Source organism: Salvelinus fontinalis, chromosome 3, assembly GCF_029448725.1.
Source record: "Salvelinus fontinalis isolate EN_2023a chromosome 3, ASM2944872v1, whole genome shotgun sequence".
NCBI lineage: Eukaryota > Metazoa > Chordata > Actinopteri > Salmoniformes > Salmonidae > Salvelinus > Salvelinus fontinalis.
The window spans coordinates 49907582-49928354 of record NC_074667.1 but is presented as its reverse complement, the minus strand read 5'-3'; the positions used below and the strand labels follow the sequence as shown (position 1 = coordinate 49928354).

General features: G+C 43.0%; 1 protein-coding gene across 3 annotated transcripts in view; it reads right to left on the bottom strand.

The window, feature by feature from the left end:
- LOC129851044 (FYVE, RhoGEF and PH domain-containing protein 5-like) overlaps positions 1-20773 on the bottom strand; it is a 61067-nt gene that overhangs the window by 11206 nt on the left and 29088 nt on the right. For all 3 annotated transcript variants that reach the window (XM_055917211.1, XM_055917212.1, XM_055917213.1), the window contains exons 6-7: positions 18058-18209; positions 15282-15438 (exon numbers count right to left, since the gene is read on the bottom strand). In XM_055917211.1, the coding sequence (XP_055773186.1) occupies positions 15282-15438; positions 18058-18209 (309 nt within the window). The remainder of the gene's footprint in view (positions 1-15281; positions 15439-18057; positions 18210-20773) is intronic.

The window sequence follows — 20773 nt, the reverse complement described above, 5'->3', positions numbered from 1 at the left end:
GGAGGTGTTCCAACAGTATGTATGTCCAGTGTCAGATTCCTGTTAGGCTGAGAGAGGATCTCATGTCAGATGATATAGAAGTAATATGGCTACAGGTTTATCTGCCTCACCTAAAGCCTTTTCTCATAGGAAGTTGCTATAGACCACTGAGTGCTAAAAGTCAGTATTTGGACTATATGTGTGAAATGCTAGATAATGTATGTGATATCATCAGAGAGATATCTTTTCTGGATGCCCTAAATATTGACTGGTTGTCATCAAGCTATCCACTAAAAAAAATAAGCTTTAAGCTATAACTCATGCCTGCAATCTGGTTCAGGTTATCAGTCAACCTACCAGGGTATTTCCAAACAGAACAGGAGCTAAATCATCCCCGTGTATTGATCACATCTTTACTAATGCTGCAGAAATCTGCTCTAAAGCATTATCCAAATCCATCAGATGTAGGGATCCTAATATATTATCTAGAAAAAACAACGTTCCACAGACTGGACCTAAAATTGTGCATAAGTGATCATACATGAGGTTTGCAATAATACCTATGTCAACCTGACGCAGCACTTGAAGCATTAATGAAACTGCTTCTTCTGGTTACTGATAGGCATGCACCCATTAAGAAATGGACTGTTAGAATTGCAAAACACCCATGGATAGATTCATTGAAAAACTGTATGGCTGAGAGGGATGAGGCAAAGGGAATAGCAAATAATTCTGACAACACAGCAGACTGGCAAACATACAGTAAATAGAAAAATCACATAACTAAACTAAACAAAAAGAAGAAGAAACTATACTATGGAACAAAGATAAATTATGTAAAGAATGACACTAAAAGGTACTTTAAATGAAATTCTAGGCAAAAGAGATACATCTGCTCCATCCTTCATTGAGGCAGATTGCTTGTTCATTACAAAACCCTTTGATTATGCCAAACACTTTAATCACTTTGTTGTTATCAAGACATGGAAAACAACAAAACGCTGAGCCTTCATATTCATGCAGAACGGACCAAATAATGAAAGTACTGTAGTTTTGAGTTCCGCAAATTGGGTGTGGAAGCGGTGAAAAAATGGTTGCTATCAATAAATAAGGACAAGCCACCTGGTACTGACAAACTGGATGGTACATTTTGAGGTTAGTAGCAGAACACATTGCGACTCCTGTAAGGCCCCGTGTGGCTCAGTTGGTAGAGCATGGCGCTTGCAACACCAGGGTTGTGGGTTCGTTTCCCACGGGGGACCAGTACAAAAAAAAAAAAGTAGGAATGTATGTACTTGTAAGTCGCTCTGGATAAGAGCGTCTGCTAATTCCAAGATGGCTAAGCAGTTCAGACGTCATTTTTGTCCTCGTACTGTCTTGTCCTGTATATATATATTTACACCTTCTTCGCATATCTTTTATATTTTTTTTTTATCCAAGAACTCATCTACAAAAGCTTTCCTCCAACCCGCCTCACCAATTACAACAAAAAAGTATTATTTACCTCAAATCTGAAAATCCACAGTGAAGCTAACCAGGGGCTAATCAGAAGTTAGCCAGAAAGCTAACCAGAAGTTAGCCGAAAGCTAGCCGAAAGCTAATTTGAAGCTGCTCAGAAGTTAGCCGGCTTGCTGGCTAGCGTTGGTGTTTCAGCTGCCCACGTTTTGTGGTCATCAGCTATTCCTTTAGCTCGATAATCTACCGGCACTTTTGTGCAACGCGACTCGGACCGGAGCATACCGGGCCTTTTTTTTCTCTCAGTTTCCCTGGATTTCAGCCGCAGGCTCTGGAAATTTGCACCTTGATTTCGCAGCTAGCTAGCTGCAAACCGTGTGACTATTGGCTTACGTCGATCCCGGAGCAAACTTAAATTATTCCGGAGCTAGCCAGCTGAGGAGTTCCATCAGCCTTTCCTGGGCTACAGTCACCTATCCGAACCCGTTTTTTTTTTGCTGCAGATACGGAGCCCCACCGGGCCTTCACGATTGACTGCCGACGTTATCTGCCCGAGGGAGTTATCCAACTGGCACCTCCGTCGCGACGTTACCTGAACGCTCACCTGGGGCCCGCTAATCGTTAGCTGTCTTATCGGCTGCTATCTTAATAAGTATTTCGGACATTTTTTTTATTTTTTTTTCTTGGGTCACTATATCTATTTTGCCAATTGGATTGATCCCCTCTACAAGACACGGAACCCCACTAATCTACCGACGGAAACGCACGAGGTGTCTAAAAATAGACCTCCATCCTATGCTATCTTGCTACCGATAGCCATCTACCCGGCCAGCTGTCTGGATCGCCGTGACCCCAACCAACCTCTACTCACTGGACCCTTATTGATCACTCGATTAAGCATGCCTCTCCTTAATGTAAATATGCCTTGTCCACTGCTGTTCTGGTTAGTGTTTATTGGCTTATTTCACTGTAGGGCCTCTAGCCCTGCTCACTATACCATATCCAACCTTTCATTTCCACCACCCACATATGCGATGACATCACCTGGTTTCAATGATGTTTCTAGAGACAATATCTCTCTCATCATCACTCAATACCTAGGTTTACCTCCACTGTATTCACATCCTACCATACCTTTGTCTGTACATTATTCCTTGAAGCTATTTTATCGCCCCCAGAAACGTCCTTTTACTCTCTGTTCTAGATGCTCTAGACGACCAATTCTCATAGCTTTTAGCCGTACCCTTATCCTACTCCTCCTCTGTTCCTCTGGTGATGTAGAGGTGAATCCAGGCCCTGCAGTACCTAGCTCCACTCCTATTCCCCAGGCGCTCTCTTTTGATGACTTCTGTAACCGTAATAGCCTTGGTTTCATGCATGTTAACATTAGAAGCCTCCTCCCTAAGTTTGTTTTGTTCACTGCTTTAGCACTCTCTGCCAACCCGGATGTTTTAGCCGTGTCTGAATCCTGGCTTAGAAAGACCACCAAAAATTCTGACATTTTCATCCCCAACTACAAGATTTTCAGACAAGATAGAACGGCCAAAGGGGGCGGTGTTGCAATCTACTGCAAAGATTGCCTGCAGAGTTCTGTTTTACTATCCAGGTCTGTTCCCAAACAATTTGAACTTCTACTTTTAAAAATCCACCTCTCTAAAAACAAGTCTCTCACCGTTGCCGCCTGCTATAGACCACCCTCTGCCCCCAGCTGTGCTCTGGACACCATATGTGAACTGATTGCCCCCCATCTATCTTCAGAGCTCGTGCTGCTAGGCGACCTAAATTGGAACATGCTTAACACCCCAGCCATCCTACAATCTAAGCTTGATGCCCTCAATCTCACACAAATTATCAATGAATCTACCAGGTACCACCCCAATTCCGTAAACACGGGCACCCTCATAGATATCATCCTAACCAACTTGCCCTCCAAATACACCTCTGCTGTTTTCAACCAAGATCTCAGCGATCACTGCCTCATTGCCTGCATCCGTAATGGGTCAGCGGTCAAACAACCTCCACTCATCACTATCAAACGCTCCCTGAAACACTTCAGCGAGCAGGCCTTTCTGATCGACCTGGCCGATGTATCCTGGAAGGATATTGATCTCATCCCGTCAGTAGAGGATGCCTGGATATTTTTTAAAAATGCCTTCCTCACCATCTTGAATAAGCATGCCCCATTCAAGAAATTTAGAACCAGGAACAGATATAGCCCTTGGTTCTCTCCTGACCTGACTGCCCTTAACCAACAGAAAAACATCCTATGGCGTTCTGCATTAGCATCGAACAGCCCCCGTGATATGCAACTTTTCAGGGAAGCTAGAAACCAATATACACAGGCAGTTAGAAAAGCCAAGGCTAGCTTTTTCAAGCAGAAATTTGCTTCCTGCAACACAAATTCAAAAACGTTCTGGGACACTGTAAAGTCCATGGAGAATAAGAACACCTCCTCCCAGCTTCCAACTGCACTGAAGATAGGAAACACTGTCACCACCGACAAATCCACTATAATTGAGAATTTCAATAAGCATTTTTCTACGGCTGGCCATGCTTTCCACCTGGCTGCCCCTACCCCGGTCAACAGCACTGCCCTCCCCTCTGCTACTCGCCCAAGCCTTCCCCATTTCTCTTTCTCCCAAATACAGTCAGCTGATGTTCTGAAAGAGCTGCAAAATCTGGACCCTTACAAATCAGCCGGGCTAGATAATCTGGACCCTTTCTTTCTAAAACTATCTGCTGAAATTGTTGCCACCCCTATTACTAGCCTTTTCAACCTCTCTTTCGTGTCGTCTGAGATTCCCAAAGATTGGAAAGCAGCTGCGGTTATCCCCCTCTTCAAAGGGGGGGACACTCTTGACCCTAACAGCTACAGACCTATATCTATCCTACCCTGCCTTTCTAAGGTCTTCGAAAGCCAAGTCAACAAACAGATTACCGACCATTTCGAATCCCACCATACCTTCTCCACTATGCAATCTGGTTTCAGAGCTGGCCATGGGTGCACCTCAGCCACGCTCAAGGTCATAAACGATATCTTAACCGCCATCGATAGGAAACAATACTGTGCAGCCATATTCATTGACCTGGCCAAGGCTTTTGATTCTGTCAATCACCACATCCTCATCGGCAGACTCGACAGCCTTGGTTTCTCTAATGATTGCCTCGCCTGGTTCACCAACTACTTCTCTGATCGAGTTCAGTGTGTCAAATCGGAGGGTCTGTTGTCCGGGCCTCTGGCAGTCTCTATGGGGGTGCCACAGGGTTCAATTCTTGGACCGACTCTCTTCTCTGTATACATCAATGATGTCGCTCTTGCTGCTGGTGATTCTCTGATCCATCTCTACGCAGACGACACTATTCTGTATACTTCTGGCCCTTCTTTAGACACTGTGTTAACAACCCTCCAGGCGAGCTTCAATGCCATACAACTCTCCTTCCGTGGCCTCCATTTGCTCTTAAATACAAGTAAAACTAAATGCATGCTCTTCAACCGATCGCTGCCTGCACCTGCCCGCCTGTCCAACATCACTACTCTGGACGGCTCTGACTTAGAATATGTGGACAACTACAAATACCTAGGTGTCTGGTTAGACTGTAAACTCTCCTTCCAGACTCACATCAAACATCTCCAATCCAAAGTTAAATCTAGAATTGGCTTCCTATTCCGCAACAAAGCATCCTTCACTCATGCTGCCAAACATACCCTTGTAAAACTGACCATCCTACCAATCCTCGACTTCGGTGATGTCATTTACAAAATAGCCTCCAAAACCCTACTCAATAAATTGGATGCAGTCTATCACAGTGCCATCCGTTTTGTCACCAAAGCCCCATATACTACCCACCACTGCGACCTGTACACTCTCGTTGGCTGGCCCTCGCTTCATACTCGTCGTCAAACCCACTGGCTCCAGGTCATCTACAAGACCCTGCTAGGTAAAGTCCCCCCTTATCTCAGCTCGCTGGTCACCATAGCAGCACCCAGCTGTAGCACGCGCTCCAGCAGGTATATCTCTCTGGTCACCCCCAAAACCAATTCTTCCTTTGGCCGCCTCTCCTTCCAGTTCTCTGCTGCCAATGACTGGAACGAACTACAAAAATCTCTGAAACTGGAAACACTTATCTCCCTCACTAGCTTTAAGCACCAGCTGTCAGAGCAGCTCATAGATTACTGCACCTGTACATAGCCCATCTATAATTTAACCCAAACAACTAACTCTTTACCTACTGTATTTATTTATTTATTTATTTTGCTCCTTTGCACCCCATTATTTCTATCTCTACTATCTCTACTTTTTTTACTTTTTTTTACTTGCTATATTGTATTTACTTCGCCACCATGGCCTTTTTATATTTTTATTTATTTATATATATATTTTGTTTGCCTTCACCTCCCTTATCTCACCTCACTTATTCATATTGTATATAGACTTATTTTTCACTGTCTTATTGACTGTATGTTTGTTTTACTCCATGTGTAACTATGTGTTGTTGTATGTGTCGAACTGCTTTGCTTTATCTTGGCCAGGTCGCAATTGTAAATGAGAACGTGTTCTCAATTTGCCCACCTGGTTAAATAAAGGTGAAATAAAAAAATAAAAAAATAAAAATGACTTAAATGTAAATGTAAACGATAATTGCATCTGCAATTTAGATGAAAGAATAGTACATTCTCAGCAACTTCTCAGTCATGCAAACACTTTTGATGGCACTTCGGATTTGGAAGGAATGTTATATACCAAACTTTCATAGCACCGTGGCACAAACCAAAACGATCATTGAAAGCCAGTCTGAAATCTCAAATTAATGGTGGAGATCTTATAATAACTCATATAATATGCCTTCTCTTATCGGGTGATATCCATCAGTGCCCTGGACCTCACTTTATCTCGAACCCCATCAAACGATGCACCCATGCTCGTCTTGCGAACGTTTGATAAAGAGTAACAGCAAAGCTTTGGCATGTTTGAAATGCGCGCAGTGGATTCATCTAAAATGCAGCGATCCTAGCTTTGGGCATGGGGTCAATGAAGCTTACCATTGCTGTCTGTGTGCTGTACCCGTGGGGCGTCTGAGCATTGAAGGTGGAGTGGGAACAGAGGACTTACCGAGGGTGGAGAGTGCACCGGAGGAGGGGGGGTCCACAGCGGAGCGGAGGCCACCAGAGGCGAGTGACGGGGGATACGGTGGTGAGGACGATGGAGTGGCACCTGGGAAGGGGTGCTCCATGGCGACAGAGAGGTCACCGGAGGCAGTGCAGTGGGGAAGATAGCAGCGCAGTGGGAGGCGAGTTACAAGTGGATCGGGAATTCAATGAGGCCTTTGGGAAGAAGGGCTTACATTTTGTGCACTTAAACGTCCGAAGCCTACTACCGAAGATCAATGAGATACGCCTGTTGGTTTGCAAATCAGAGGTGTGTGTCTTATGTTTTACTGAGACATGGTTGGATTCATCTTTTTGTGACTCAGAAATTGAGATAGATTGAGGCAATTACTCTGTTGTCATGAAGGATCGGAATCGAAACGGTGGGGGAATATGTGTGTTTGTAAGATCAGACATTGCTTTTAACGTCAGATCGGATTTAAGCACTAATCTGGAGATTGTCTGGCTGGATATCTGCCTTCCCAAAACCAAGCCGATTTTGTTGGGGGTGTGTTATAGGCCGCCCAAGCAGAATGCATTCTATGAAGGTCTTGAAATTGTGTTGTCAAACTGTAATGATTCCCTGTTGAAGGAAATAATTTTGTTAGGGGATTTCAATACTGATGTCTGCAAAAATAATAGCCCAACCCACAATGTATTTATGCAATTTTGTAGATCACTTGCTCTGACCCAAATGATAAAAGATCCCACCAGGATATGTGAAACAGTGCAAAATACGATTCACTTAATATTGGGGTCTGATAAATCTAAAATATCACAGAGTGGAGTAATAGTATATAGAATCAGTGATAATTGTTTTACATTTTGTACAAGGAGGATTTTTAAAGATCACATTCACCAAGTGTCACAAAACCTTTCGAATCAGAGGACTCAAAAAATACTGTGTTGAAAAGTTTAGGCAGGTGTGTAAAATTGACTGGTCACCTGTGCTAGATAGTGTAGGGGTAGACAGTTCCTGGGAAGTCTTTAAATGTAGATTCCTTGATGTGGTGAATGTGATGGGTCCCATTAGACCGGTCAGGGTAAAGCAGAGATCTAGCCCTTGGTTAAATCATGAGATTCTAGAATTTATCCAAGCAATGAATAAAAAATGTAAAAAATGTAGGAACGCTCAAGAGCAGCATGATTTTGTCCGATATAAACGTCACAAAAATGAAGCACAGAGCAGGATGGATGAAGCTAAGAGGGGTTACTTTGCTGAGAAAATAATTGAGAACAAAAATGTCCCTAAAAAGCTTCGGAAATCATTTAAGGAACTAGGCTGTAGTAGTACTACCAAAAACAAACTAAACAGTATTGGACGGAACATCAGGGGGGAGATGGTACAGTTGAAGTCGGAAGTTTACATACACTTAGGTTGGAGTCAGTAAAACTCGTTTTTCAACCTCTCCACAAATTTCTTGTTAACAAACTATAGTTTTGGCAAGTCGGTTAGGACATCTACTTTGTGCATGACACAAGTCATTTTTCCAACAATTGTTTACAGACAGATTATTTCACTTATAATTCACTGTATCACAATTCCAGTGGGTCAGAAGTTTACATACACTAAGTTGACTGTGGCTTTAAACAGCTTGGAAAATTCCTGAAAATGATGTCATGGCTTTAGAAGCTTCTGATAGGCTAATTGACAATTTGAGTCAATTGCAGGTGTACCTGTGGATGTATTTCAAGGTCTACCTTCAAACTCAGTGCCTCTTTGCTTGCCATCATGGGAAAATCAAAAGAAATCAGCCAAGACCTCAGAAAAAAACTGCACATGGGGACAAAGATCGTACTTTTTAGAGAAATGTCTTCTGGTCTGATGAAACAAAAATAGAACTGTTTGGCCATAATGACCATTGTTATGTTTGGAGGAATAAGGGTTATGCTCGCAAGCCAAAGAACACCATCCCAACAATGAAGCACGGGGGTGGCAGCATCATGTTGTGGAGGTGCTTTGCTGCAGGAGGGACTGGTGCACTTCACAAAATAGATGACATCATGAGGAGGAAAATTTATGTGGCTATATTGAAGCAACATCTCAAGACATCAGTCAGGAAGTTAAAGCTTGGTCGCAAATGGGTCTTCCAAATGGACAATGACCCCAAGCATACTTCCAAAGTTCTGGAAAAATGGCTTAATGACAACAAAGTCAAGGTATTGGAGTGGCCATCACAAAGCCCTGACCTCAATCCCATAGATCATTTGTGGGCAGAACTGAAAAAGCATGTACGAGCAAGGAGGCCTACAAACCTGACTCAGTTACACCAGCTCTGTCAGGAGGAATGGGCCAAAATTCACCCAACTTTTTGTGGGAAGCTTGTGGAAGGCTACCTGAAATGTTTGACCCAAGTTAAACAATTTAAAGGCAATGCTACCAAATACTAATTGAGTGTATGTAAACTTCTGACCCACTGGCATTGTGGTGAATGAAATAAATAATTCCCTCTACTATCATTCTATTTTATTTCTTAAAATAAAGTGGTGATCCTAACTGACCAAAGACAGGGACTTTTTACTAGGATTAAATGTCAGGAATTGTGAAAAACTGAGTTTAAATGTATTTGTCTAAGGTGTATGTAATCTTCCGACTTCAACTATATATGAAAAAGTAGAGGTTGCCAATGAATTCAACTCTTTTTTTACTTCTGTTGCCAGAAAGCTGGTTAGCAAGCTGCCCACCAGTTCTGGTTTGTATGGAAGAAACCAAGTCAAGAAGTATTATATAGAGTTATGGGTTCGGCCAAACTCTTTTTCTTTGGCAAAGGTAGCAACAGCCAAAATAGTCAGCATGCTTGCAGAGCTTAAATGCTCCAAAGCCACAAGCCTGGATAATATTCCTGCAAGGTTTCTAATAGATTCTGCTGAGCAAATTGGCCCTTGTATTACGCATATCGTTAATCTCTCTCTTGAACAAGGTACTTTTCCCAGGGACATGAAACAAGATAAAGTTATACCTCTGTATAAGAAGGGGATAAGTCTGACCCTGGGAATTATAGGCCTGTATCTATCCTCTGTGTAACATCAAAGATCCTGGAGAGAGTTGTACATGAGCAAAGTATGAATATGTTAACAAACCTGGTCTAATGTATTATTTTCAGTCGGGTTTTTAGAAAAACATACTCCACTGATTCATGTCTACTTTACTTGACTAACTTCATCAGGAAAGAGATTGACGAGGGAAATCCCTGTGGAATGGTACTGCTTGACCTACAGAAGGCCTTTGATACAGTTAACCACTGTCTCCCAATCTCCAAACTGGAGGCACCGGGGTTAAGTAGTTTCCCTCTAGGCTGGGTAAAGTCCTATTTATCAGGAAGGGAGCAAGTAGTAGAGGTTAATGGTTCACTGTCTCAGGCAAAACCAATGAGGGGTGGTGTTCCGCAGGGTAGCGTGCTTGGGCCTCTGCTGTTTTTATTGTATATTAACTATATGAAAGATGCTTGCTCTTGCCTTCTTTTTCTTTATGCGGATGACTCTACACTTCTGGTGTCTCACAAAAGTAAAACTAAGTTGGAGAGCATATTTAGCACAGAGCTTACTAACATTAGCAAATGGCTTGGAGTTAATAAGCTATCTCTGCACTTAGGGAAAACATGAAGCAATTATTTTTGGATCCAGACCTAAATTCAGTAGGTCCTCTGAAATTAGTGTGGAATTAGGGGGCGATGTGCTGACTACTTAAACTTCTGTTAGCTACTTGGGATGTATCCTTGATGGAAGCTTGGGAGGTGTGAGCATGGCCAATAAAGTGCTAGGGAAGGTTAATGCCAGGACTAAGTTTTGTCTAGAAAGTCCAAGCTGCTTGATAAGGACTCCATGAGTGCTAGCTACTGCCCTCATTCAAAGACTATGATAGTACTTCCTGGTTTGGGGGATTATCTAAATGTATGAAGGGGAAGCTCCAGATATTTTATTTATTTATTTAACTAGGCAAGTCAGTTAAGAACAAATTCTTATTTTCAATGACAGCCTAGGAACAGTGGGTTAACTGCCTTGTTCAGGGGCAGAACAACATATTTTCTCCTTGTCAGCTCAGGGATTTGATCTTACAACCTTTCGGTTACAAGTCCAACACTCTAACCACTAGGCTACCTGCCGCCCCAGAGAGGACATTGTTTTTATGGGCAGAGGCAACTCATAGCCCAAAATAAGCTGATCATGGTAGTATTGAAGGTGAGTCCACATACTCACATAGGCAGGAGCTGCTTTCAGCAACTAAACTAGCTGCCTGTTGAGGCTAGGGTGTCCCAGATTAGACTAGGTTTGGTTTACAGGAGTATTTATGGTCCTGCGCCCAGATATCTAAGTGATTACTTTCCTTGTGTTAGGGATGCACACAATCACAGCACAACATCAGGTGTTGCTGATGTGTGCTTGTACAGGTTCAGGAGTACTGCTGGGAAAGTTAGTTTCTTGTATACTGGAGCCTCAGAATGGAATGAGTTGCTTCTGCCCATAAAAACAACGTCCTCTCTGGGCAGCTTTAAAAATAAAGTAAACATTTGTTTGATGTCTTCAATGCCCATATGAATAACTGCTATGATGTAACTGGAATTATGAGATAGATGTTCTTCTTCTTCTCTGTTTTTGTTTTATTATTTCATTGTGTTCGATCTTGTCTAGCCATCTTGTCCCACAATGGAAATAAGTCCCAGACTTTATTTAGTGTTATCCTCTATGATTTTATAGATGTGCATGTATGGCTTTTTCAAGTTATATGAGTGCTTGTTAATTTTAAATGGTCAAATTAGTAAACTAAACTAAAGACCTTCCACTGACCTTGAATAATGCCTGTGTGTCTATGTACGCTGATAAATAAACAGTATACACGGCGGCTACGACAATAAAATAAATACTGGTCATGTGCGGCAAAGAGGGACATTGGTAAATTGCAGTTATTCCAGAACAGAGCAGCATGTATTGCACTTAGATGTACACGAAGGGTGAATGCCAATAACATGTATGTCAATCTCTCTTGGCTCTAAGTTGAGGAGAGCTTGACTGCACCACTATTGGTCTTTGTGCGAGGTCTTGAAGGTACCGAACCATCTGTTCAAGCAGTTGGCACACAGTTCGGACACTCATTGGTAGAACACAAGACATGCAATCAGCAGTCTCTTCATAGTCCCCAGCTCCAGAACAGAGGCTGGGAAATGCACAGTATTAAATAGAGCCATGACTACATGGAAATCTCAGCCACCCCTGGTAACTCAAGCTAGAAATAAAAACAGATTAAAAAAACAGATAAAATAACACCTTACGGCACAACGAGGACTGTAAAGAGCCAGACATTTCTTTATTTTAATTTTTTTTTTTTTCAATTTTTCCCCTTTTATCCCCAATTTTCGTGGTATCCAATCACTAGTAATTACTATCTTGTCTCATCGCTACAACTCCCGCACGGGCTCGGGAGAGACGAAGGTCGAAAGCTATGCGTCCTCCGAAGCACAACCCAACCAAGCCGCAGTGCTTCTTTAACACAGCGCGCCTCCAACCCGGAAGCCAGCCGCACCAATGTGTCGGAGGAAACACCGTGCACCTGGCCCCCCTTGGTTAGCGCGCACTGCGCCCAGCCCGCCACAGGAGTCGCTGGAGCGCGATGAGACAAGGAAATCCCTACCGGCCAAACCCTCCCTAACCCAGACGACGCTGGCCCAATTGTGCGTCGCCCCACGGACCTCCCGGTCGCGGCCGGCTGCGAGGGAGCCTGGGGGCGAACCCAGAGACTCTGGTGGCGCAGTTAGCACTGCGATGCAGTGCCCTAGACCACCGCGCCACCCGGGAGGCCCAGACAGACATTTTGATATCTGTTGTACTGTATTATGCATTTTAATATATAGGTGGGTGGCCTTGCACGTGCCTTGGCTAGTGCGAGCCGGGAACGGCTCATAGGGCAGAAGCCATCTACTGTTTCTGAAGCATGAGGCAGGATATTATGTAGTATTATATAGCATTATGTAGTATTACGTTGTTATGTAATTTATGTAGTGTTATGTATATTATATTAGGTATATTATGTATTTTTTGCTGTTGTTTAGTTTCCTGTTTGGACCCCGGGAAGAATATCCCAATAAAATACTGCAATAAATTCGCTCAGTGTGGTTTCCTTTCTCGTTGGATTACCCTTAAAATGTTCCCCTTCCTGTTCAATAACAACATCCCATCATAAAACCTTACTGACAGAACACCAGCTCCTCAAGTGTCGCTTCTTCATATCAATTGTGATCCAATTGAAAGGCGGAAGTGGCTTCTGTGGTGAGCCAAAGACGATAATTAGTGAGTTGTTTGGGTTAGTGAGCCAAAGAGAGAAGATGTCTGCAGTTCACATGCCAGTGTGCGCACACACACAAACACACACACACACGGCCAGCTGATTCACTGGCTGCACACACAGCTGATCTAATTGGGGAGTTGTAAAGGAGACTGCATCTCTAATTAGCTTGTGTCTGCCTCATTGCCCAGCTGCCTATACTGAGATTTCACACCATCACACTGTCTTTATCTCTCTCTGTGCACCTGCTGCATCACACGCACACATGCACACACACACACACACACACGCACGCACGCACACACATACACACACCCTTGGCCGTTGTATATAGCAGCACAGTAAACAACAAACACACACCTCCTGTGTTTCCTTCTCAAGGGAACACAAACACCTAGGCACAAACAAAAGCACACAAGCGTTCAATATCATATAAAACACACACACACGCACGCACACCATTGGCCATTGTATATTTTGCAGCACAGTAAACAACAAATTGGCTGAAGAGGGGCTAATCCTGTAAGGTCCTATGGTGATCTGATCACAGCCCGTAGCTACTTCATCACTGTCATCACCACATCCACAATGAAATTACACCCCACAACACAAGACTGCTGGACCAATGCTTAAAGAGCTTAACCCTCCACTTCCCTCACTAGTAGATAGATAGATAGATAGATAGATAGACAGACAGACAGACAGACAGACAGACAGACAGACAGACAGACAGACAGACAGACAGACAGACAGACAGACAGACAGACAGACAGAGAGAGAGAGAGAGAGAGAGAGAGAGAGAGAGAGAGAGAGAGAGAGAGAGAGAGAGAGAGAGAGAGAGAGAGAGAGAGAGAGTGAGAGAGAGAGAGAGAGAGAGAGATCCGTATTCATAATATTCCTCAGTGTTCATGCTTTCTGCTGGTTTCTGTCATGCATTTACTGAAAATTATATTTTATCTACCGATGTACGATCTTATGTAATTTGATCCCCATGTTGCAGGATTTCCTGCAATCCAGAAATGTTAAAACGTGTAGTGTATTTGAGGTTTAAAAAGGCGTCTGAAGTTTGTAATTTCCACTTTGAAATTTGATTGGTTTTTCCTTACAAAAAATATAAACCCCTACAAAAATGTCCATGAATTATAACCCATGTAATATTTCCACATTTCCTGTTGCTGCAGGATTTTTCTTTTTTGCTGTAGCCAACTGGCCTCTGACTCTGCCTCTCTCTTTCTCTCTCTCGCTCTCTCTCACCTACATTGCCTGTCCTATCATAATCCTGTGGAACCACAGTATCTCTGGTGAGGGCAGCTGCTCCTGAATATTCATGAGCTCTGAGACAGTTGCTTCCTTGTCGGGTTGTGATCCTAATCACCATTGAGATGCATAGAATCATTATGTCCACCAATCACTATGTATCAAAATATGGTGAGGAACCGCTAACTGATAAATATGCAAGAAACAGTATGTTATGCATATCTGTGGGCGGTCTTGGGTAGAATCTTGGTAGCATGTAGAGCCAAGACTAATTTTCAAAATTAACATAATTATATTGAAACTTGAGGTGATTCAATTTAATGTGGTAAATTAATTGAATTACTTCATAACACAAAGGTCAATTTAATATAGAAATAGTGCATTATTCTTGCACAAAGATAAACATGCATTCTACAAGTCGAACTGCTAACTCTACCATTACCAATCAATAGGACTTAACAGGGTAAGCTAGGTAACCTGGAGCATGTGAGAGATTTCCACTATATGAGCACTGAATCAAGTCTATAGGTCAGACCATGCCTGGAGTGGAAATGAGAAATCCATTGTTGCATCCCAATGGTCTTATCTGAGAGCATGTTTAATATCGTCTGCCATGGTTAATGGTTCCTATCATCATCATTAGGGGTCTTGATTACATATCTCCCTACTCAACGGAGGAGTCATTTGCTTACTATGAAGTTGTGCATATAGTTTGACGACATCATCTCAGATACTACTTCCTACGTTCTGTTGACAGCCAAGATAAAGGGATTCACAGTACAAAAAGGTATGTGTTCGGACTTTGAAAGGTATCAAACATGAGAGTAGCGCATTGAAAAGGTCAGCCCCATAGAGGAGAGCAGAGCAGAATAGAGTTTGGAAAGGCCATTGACTCCCAGTGGAGTCTGGATAACAAATGAAAGCTGCTATAATAATGGAACAGGGAACTCCTGCCTGAATAAAGACATTGTTATAGTAAATCCCTCTGCTCATAGAGAAACCTGCATGAGACTGGCAGGTACAGTAGCTAAAGCCTCAGGACTGATTTTTCTGAGCCTGCATATGCAGAGGTTAGTTTACAGACTATAAACTCACATTGAGTTTTTAGTTAGAGGACTTCCACCTTAATATGTAGTCTGTAAGCTCAAACTAAGTCCAGCCTCTTACCTCAAACTGCTTGACGATGTCATGGAAGGCAAGGTTGAGTTTACAGCTCTCTGCCAGTAGGGACATGCTGCGGTCGTACTCAGAGATATAGGTAGCGAACACAGCAAACTCCTCCTTACGAGACAGGATAACATCCACCACCTGCTGGCTCTCCTCCCTGGTGATGGGGAATATAATCATGTTGAGGTTTGGCGGATTGGTTGACAGTTAAGTTATTGAATAATAGTTTACATTTAAGTTATTGAATAATAGTTTACATTTAAGTTATTGAATAATAGTTTACATTTAAGTTATTGAATAATAGTTTACATTTAAGTTATTGAATAATAGTTGACAGGTAAGTTATTGAATAACAGTTGACAGGGAAATTATTGAAATATGGTCAAAGAAACATGGCAATACTCCCTGAGCTCCTGAATAAACACACATACACACATCTACCTCATTATTATCTATCCTTATGCCTAGTCACTTTACCCTGTCTTCATGTATATATCTACCTCATTATTATCTATCCTGATACCTAGTCACTTTACCTTGCCTTCATGTACATATCTACCTCATTATTATCTATCCTGATGCCTAGTCACTTTACCCTGCCTTCATGTACATATCTACCTCATTATTATCTATCCTGATGCCTAGTCACTTTACCCTGCCTTCATGTACATATCTACCTCAAATTCCTCGTACCTCTGTACATTGATATGGTACTGGTACTCCCTGTTTATAGCTCCACATTGATCTGGTACTGATACTCCCTGTATATAGCTCCACATTGATCTGGTACTGGTACTCCCTGTATATAGCTCCACATTGATCTAGTACTGGTACAACCTGTATATAGCTCCACATTGATTTGGTGCTGGTACTCCCTGTATATAGCTCCACATTGATTTGGTACTGTTACTCCCTGTATATAGCTTCACATTGATCTGGTACTGGTACTCCCTGTATATAGCTCCACATTGATCTAATACTGGTTCAACCTGTATATAGCTCCACATTGATCTGGTACTGGTTCAACCTGTATATAGCTCCACATTGATCTGGTACTGGTACTCCCTGTATATAGCTCCACATTGATCTGGTACTGGTACTCTCTGTATATAGCTCCACATTGATCTGGTACTGTTACTTCCTGTATATAGCTCCACATTGATCTGGTACTGCTACTCCCTGTATATAGCTCCACATTGATCTGGTACTGGTAATCCCTGTATATAGCTCCACATTGATCTGGTACTGGTTCAACCTGCATATAGCTCCACATTGATCTAATACTGGTTCAACCTGTATAAAGCTCCACATTGATCTGGTACTGGTACTCCCTGTATATATCTCCACATTGATCTGGTACTGGTTCAACCTGCATATAGCTCCACATTGATCTGGTACTGGTACTCCCTGTATATAGCTCCACATTGATCTAATACTGGTTCAACATGCATATAGCTCCACATTGATCTGGTACTGGTACTTCCTGTATATATCTCCACATTGATCTGGTACTGGTACTCCCTGTATATATCTCCACATTGATCTGGTACTGGTACTCCCTGTATATAGCTCCACATTGATCTAATACTGGTTCAACCTGCATATAGCTCCACAATGATCTGGTACTGGTACTTCCTGTATATATCTCCACATTGATCTGGTACTGGTACAACCTGTATATATCTCCACATTGATCTGGTACTGGTACAACCTGTATATAGCTCCACATTGATCTGGTACTGGAACTCTCTGTGTATAGCTCCACATTGATATGGTACTGGTACTATCTGTATATAGCTCCACATTGATCTGGTACTGGTACTCCCTGTATATAGTTCCACATTGATCTAGTACTGGTACTCTCTGTATATAGCTCCACATTGATCTGGTACTGGTACTCCCTGTATATAGCTCCACATTGATCTGGTACTGGTACTCCCTGTATATAGCCCCACGTTGATATGGTACTGGTACTCCCTGTATATAGCTTTCACATTGATCTGGTACTGGTACTCCCTATATATAGCTCCACATTGCTCTGGTACTGGTACTCCCTGTATATATAGTTCCACATTGATCTGGTACTGGTACTCCCTGTATATAGCTCCACATTGATCTGGTACTGGTACTCCCTGTATATAGCTCCACATTGATCTAGTACTGGTACAACCTGTATATAGCTCCACATTGATCTGGTACTGGTACTCCCTGTATATAGCTCCACATTGATCTGGTACTGGTACTCCCTGTATATAGCTCCACATTGATCTAGTACTGGTACAACCTGTATATAGCTCCACATTGATCTGGTACTGGTACTCCCTGTATATAGCTCCACATTGATCTGGTACTGGTACTCCCTGTATATAGCGCCACATTGATATGGTACTGGTACTCCCTGTATATAGCTCCACGTTGATCTGGTACTGGTACTCCCTGTATATAGCTCCACATTGATCTGGTACTGGTACTCCCTGTATATAGCTCCACATTGATCTGGTACTGGTATTCCCTGTATATAGCTCCATTCTTGTGTATTTTATTACTCATGTTAGAATGTTTGTATTTATTTAACTCTGGGTTGTTGGGAAGGGCTCCTTACCAACAATACATATACAGTAGGGTAATATACCATTTATAATCATTCTACTTGATGTGCTTGAATGCAAAACTCTCCAGGCTTTATTCTATGGAGATTACAAGTCTGTGGGTATTTATCTATGAGTGCATATAGACTGTCATATGCCCACTGTGTTTTATCTACTGTATGTCTCACCACTGTCTAATGCGTGCATCCAGCTCGGTGAGGATGTTGCTGTGGAGTATGTAGACCTCAGGGAGCGTGCCCAGTATCTCCCCCAGCCTCTGTTCCTCCACCACAGGTTCCCCATCCTCCCCCACCGCCTCCAACACTGCTGCCCTGAAGTCCTGCAGGAGAGGGGGGGGGGGGGGGGGGGGGGGGTAGAGGGAGAAGCAGAGGGGGAAAGGGGGAAGGAGGGAGAGAGGTAGTGTGGTGATGGGTCAGATTCTCCTAGAACTTAACATTCTTCCTGTCCCCTAATCCAGTATCAACTTAGTCTGTGTTCCTCTGTGATCTCTGCCTGTCCAACAACTCAGGAAAAGGTGTGTTGGACCTGAGTTACATACCAGCTGTTGGGTTACATAATGACTTTGGTTGCTGATACATTGTTGACCACAACCCTACCATTTATAAACATACTGACATTACTTATATGTTCATAACCATGGTAAACCTTTAAAACGTGGTTGTGTCAGTGTGACCACAGAGGCTAGTACGCCAGTGGAGTTATGGCTCTTTTCTAGGAGGGCATGCTCATGAGAAGGGTCATTTATCTACTCCAACAATTGGGGAAAACATGAAAGCTCACTAATCGATTTTAGGTGTCAAAATGCTTAACCAATATCAATTCTCCCTCCTGGTATGGTTGACTGGTAGCGAACACCATCTATAATATAAAGCCATAATGTGTCTACAAGGACAAGCGTCTGGACCTCATCAATTTCAGTTTTAGAACACTGCAGACATTAAACAAGTATGACACTTTACTTTAGCACCTCCCGTTCATCATCTACTATCGATCCCATCTGAGTTAGCATTCATCACTGCTGCTGTGAAGCAGACCTGCTACTTTATGTCCTGGCCGCCCGCTCCCCAGGGACGGACACTGTTGTCCCCACACAGGTCAGCAGCTTTACCCTCTACTTCTCTAATCTCCTTTCGGCCCCAGTGTATTGAATAAAGCCATACCATGTCAAATGACAGCATTAGACAGTTGGTTAAACAGCCAGTCAAGATTGGTCAAACCTGAGAGACACATTTTATAAAGACATCAAAAGTCAGGTCTGAGTAACATACTGTATATTCAACCTGTCATTGGGAAAGCCCTGGAGAAGAACACTCAGAGGCAGATCTTCACTTCGCATTTGGGGACAGTGTCTGGAAATTATTTGTATTTGTGTTATTTCTTATCAAGCAATGGAACAATAGCCAGTATGTTTTCTTAAAACTCTCACTGACGGTTTTCTTTTTCCCACACTGTGTGTGTGTGTGTGTGTGTGCGTGTGTGTGTGTGTGTGTGTGTGTGTGTGTGTGTGTGTGTGTGTGTGTGTGTGTGTGTGTGTGTGTGTGTGTGTGTGTGTGTGTGTGTGTGTGTGTGTGTGTGTGTGTGTTCCACACACTGTTCCAATCATGGATTCCTGAGTCAGGTCTGTTGGAGAGGGAACCCACTTTGGAATATCCCTTACCAATCTAAAAATGTCTCTCTACTGCGGTTCTAGCTTTAAGAATTATTATAGACCAGTGTTGCTTTTATGCATTATGCAACAGAATTATGAAACATGGTTGAATGTCATGTCTGGTGGGTATGAGCAGTGCTGCCTGTAGCGTTTTGGAGGCCCTAAGCGAGATTTCAAAGGTAATATCCTGCAATTTTATATGTTTTGCCATGAGGCGGAGAGAAAACATTTAAATTTTAAAGCAGGTTTCCTGCAATTTACAAATTTTGCCATGATTTATGCCATGCTCATATGATATCCAGACCGGGCACCAGGATAAAGTGACTAAGCCGGCAGTTGAAATTGGTGAGGGAGAAATATTTTTAGGAGTTCTTGCATTGGAATTATATTGAATTCTACTTATATCACGCTATACCACTATAAACATAAAGTTCAAATCCTGAGACTCTAAGATCATAGAGTTATTTTGAAGTAACAGGTAGACTACAGATATCACACCAATCTCCGATGCGTGGTATCAGCTTAAATAGACAGCTGTGATTTGGGGGGGCATTCTATGTTCCTTTTTCTATGATTTGTATTTCTGTGTGTTTGGCCGGGTGTGGTTCTCAATCAGAGGCAGCTGTCTATCGTTGTCTCTGATTGAGAACCATACTTAGGTTGCCTTTTCCTACCTGTATTTGTGGGTAGTTGTCTATTTGTAGTTGCCTGTCAGCACTCAAGTTTGTATAGCGTCACGGTTCGTTTGTTATTTTGTTAGTTTGTTTAGTGTTCGTTCATTGAAATAAAGAAGTATGTAAGCATCCCACGCTGCACCTTGGTCCCCTGATTATGACGAACGTGACAGAACTACCCACCACCAAAGGACCAAGCAGCGTGGAAGAGAGGACTGGACATGGGAGGACATCCTGGACGGCAAGGGATCCTAGACATGGGAGGAGATCCTGGCTGGAAGGGATCGCCTCCCATGGGTACAGGTGGAGGCAGCCAGGAGAGCGGAGGCAGCAGGAAAAGGGAACCAACGTTATGAGGGAACACGGCTGGCAAGGAAGCCCGAGAGGCAGCCCCAATTTTTTGGGGGAGGCACACGGGGAGTGTGGCTGAGTCAGGTTGGAGACCTGAGCCAACTCCCCGTGCTTACCGTGGCGAGCATGTGACTGGTCAGGCCCCGTGCTATGGGGTGATGTGCACTGTGTCTCGGCCGAGCATTCATAGGCCGGTGTGCTCGGTTCCAG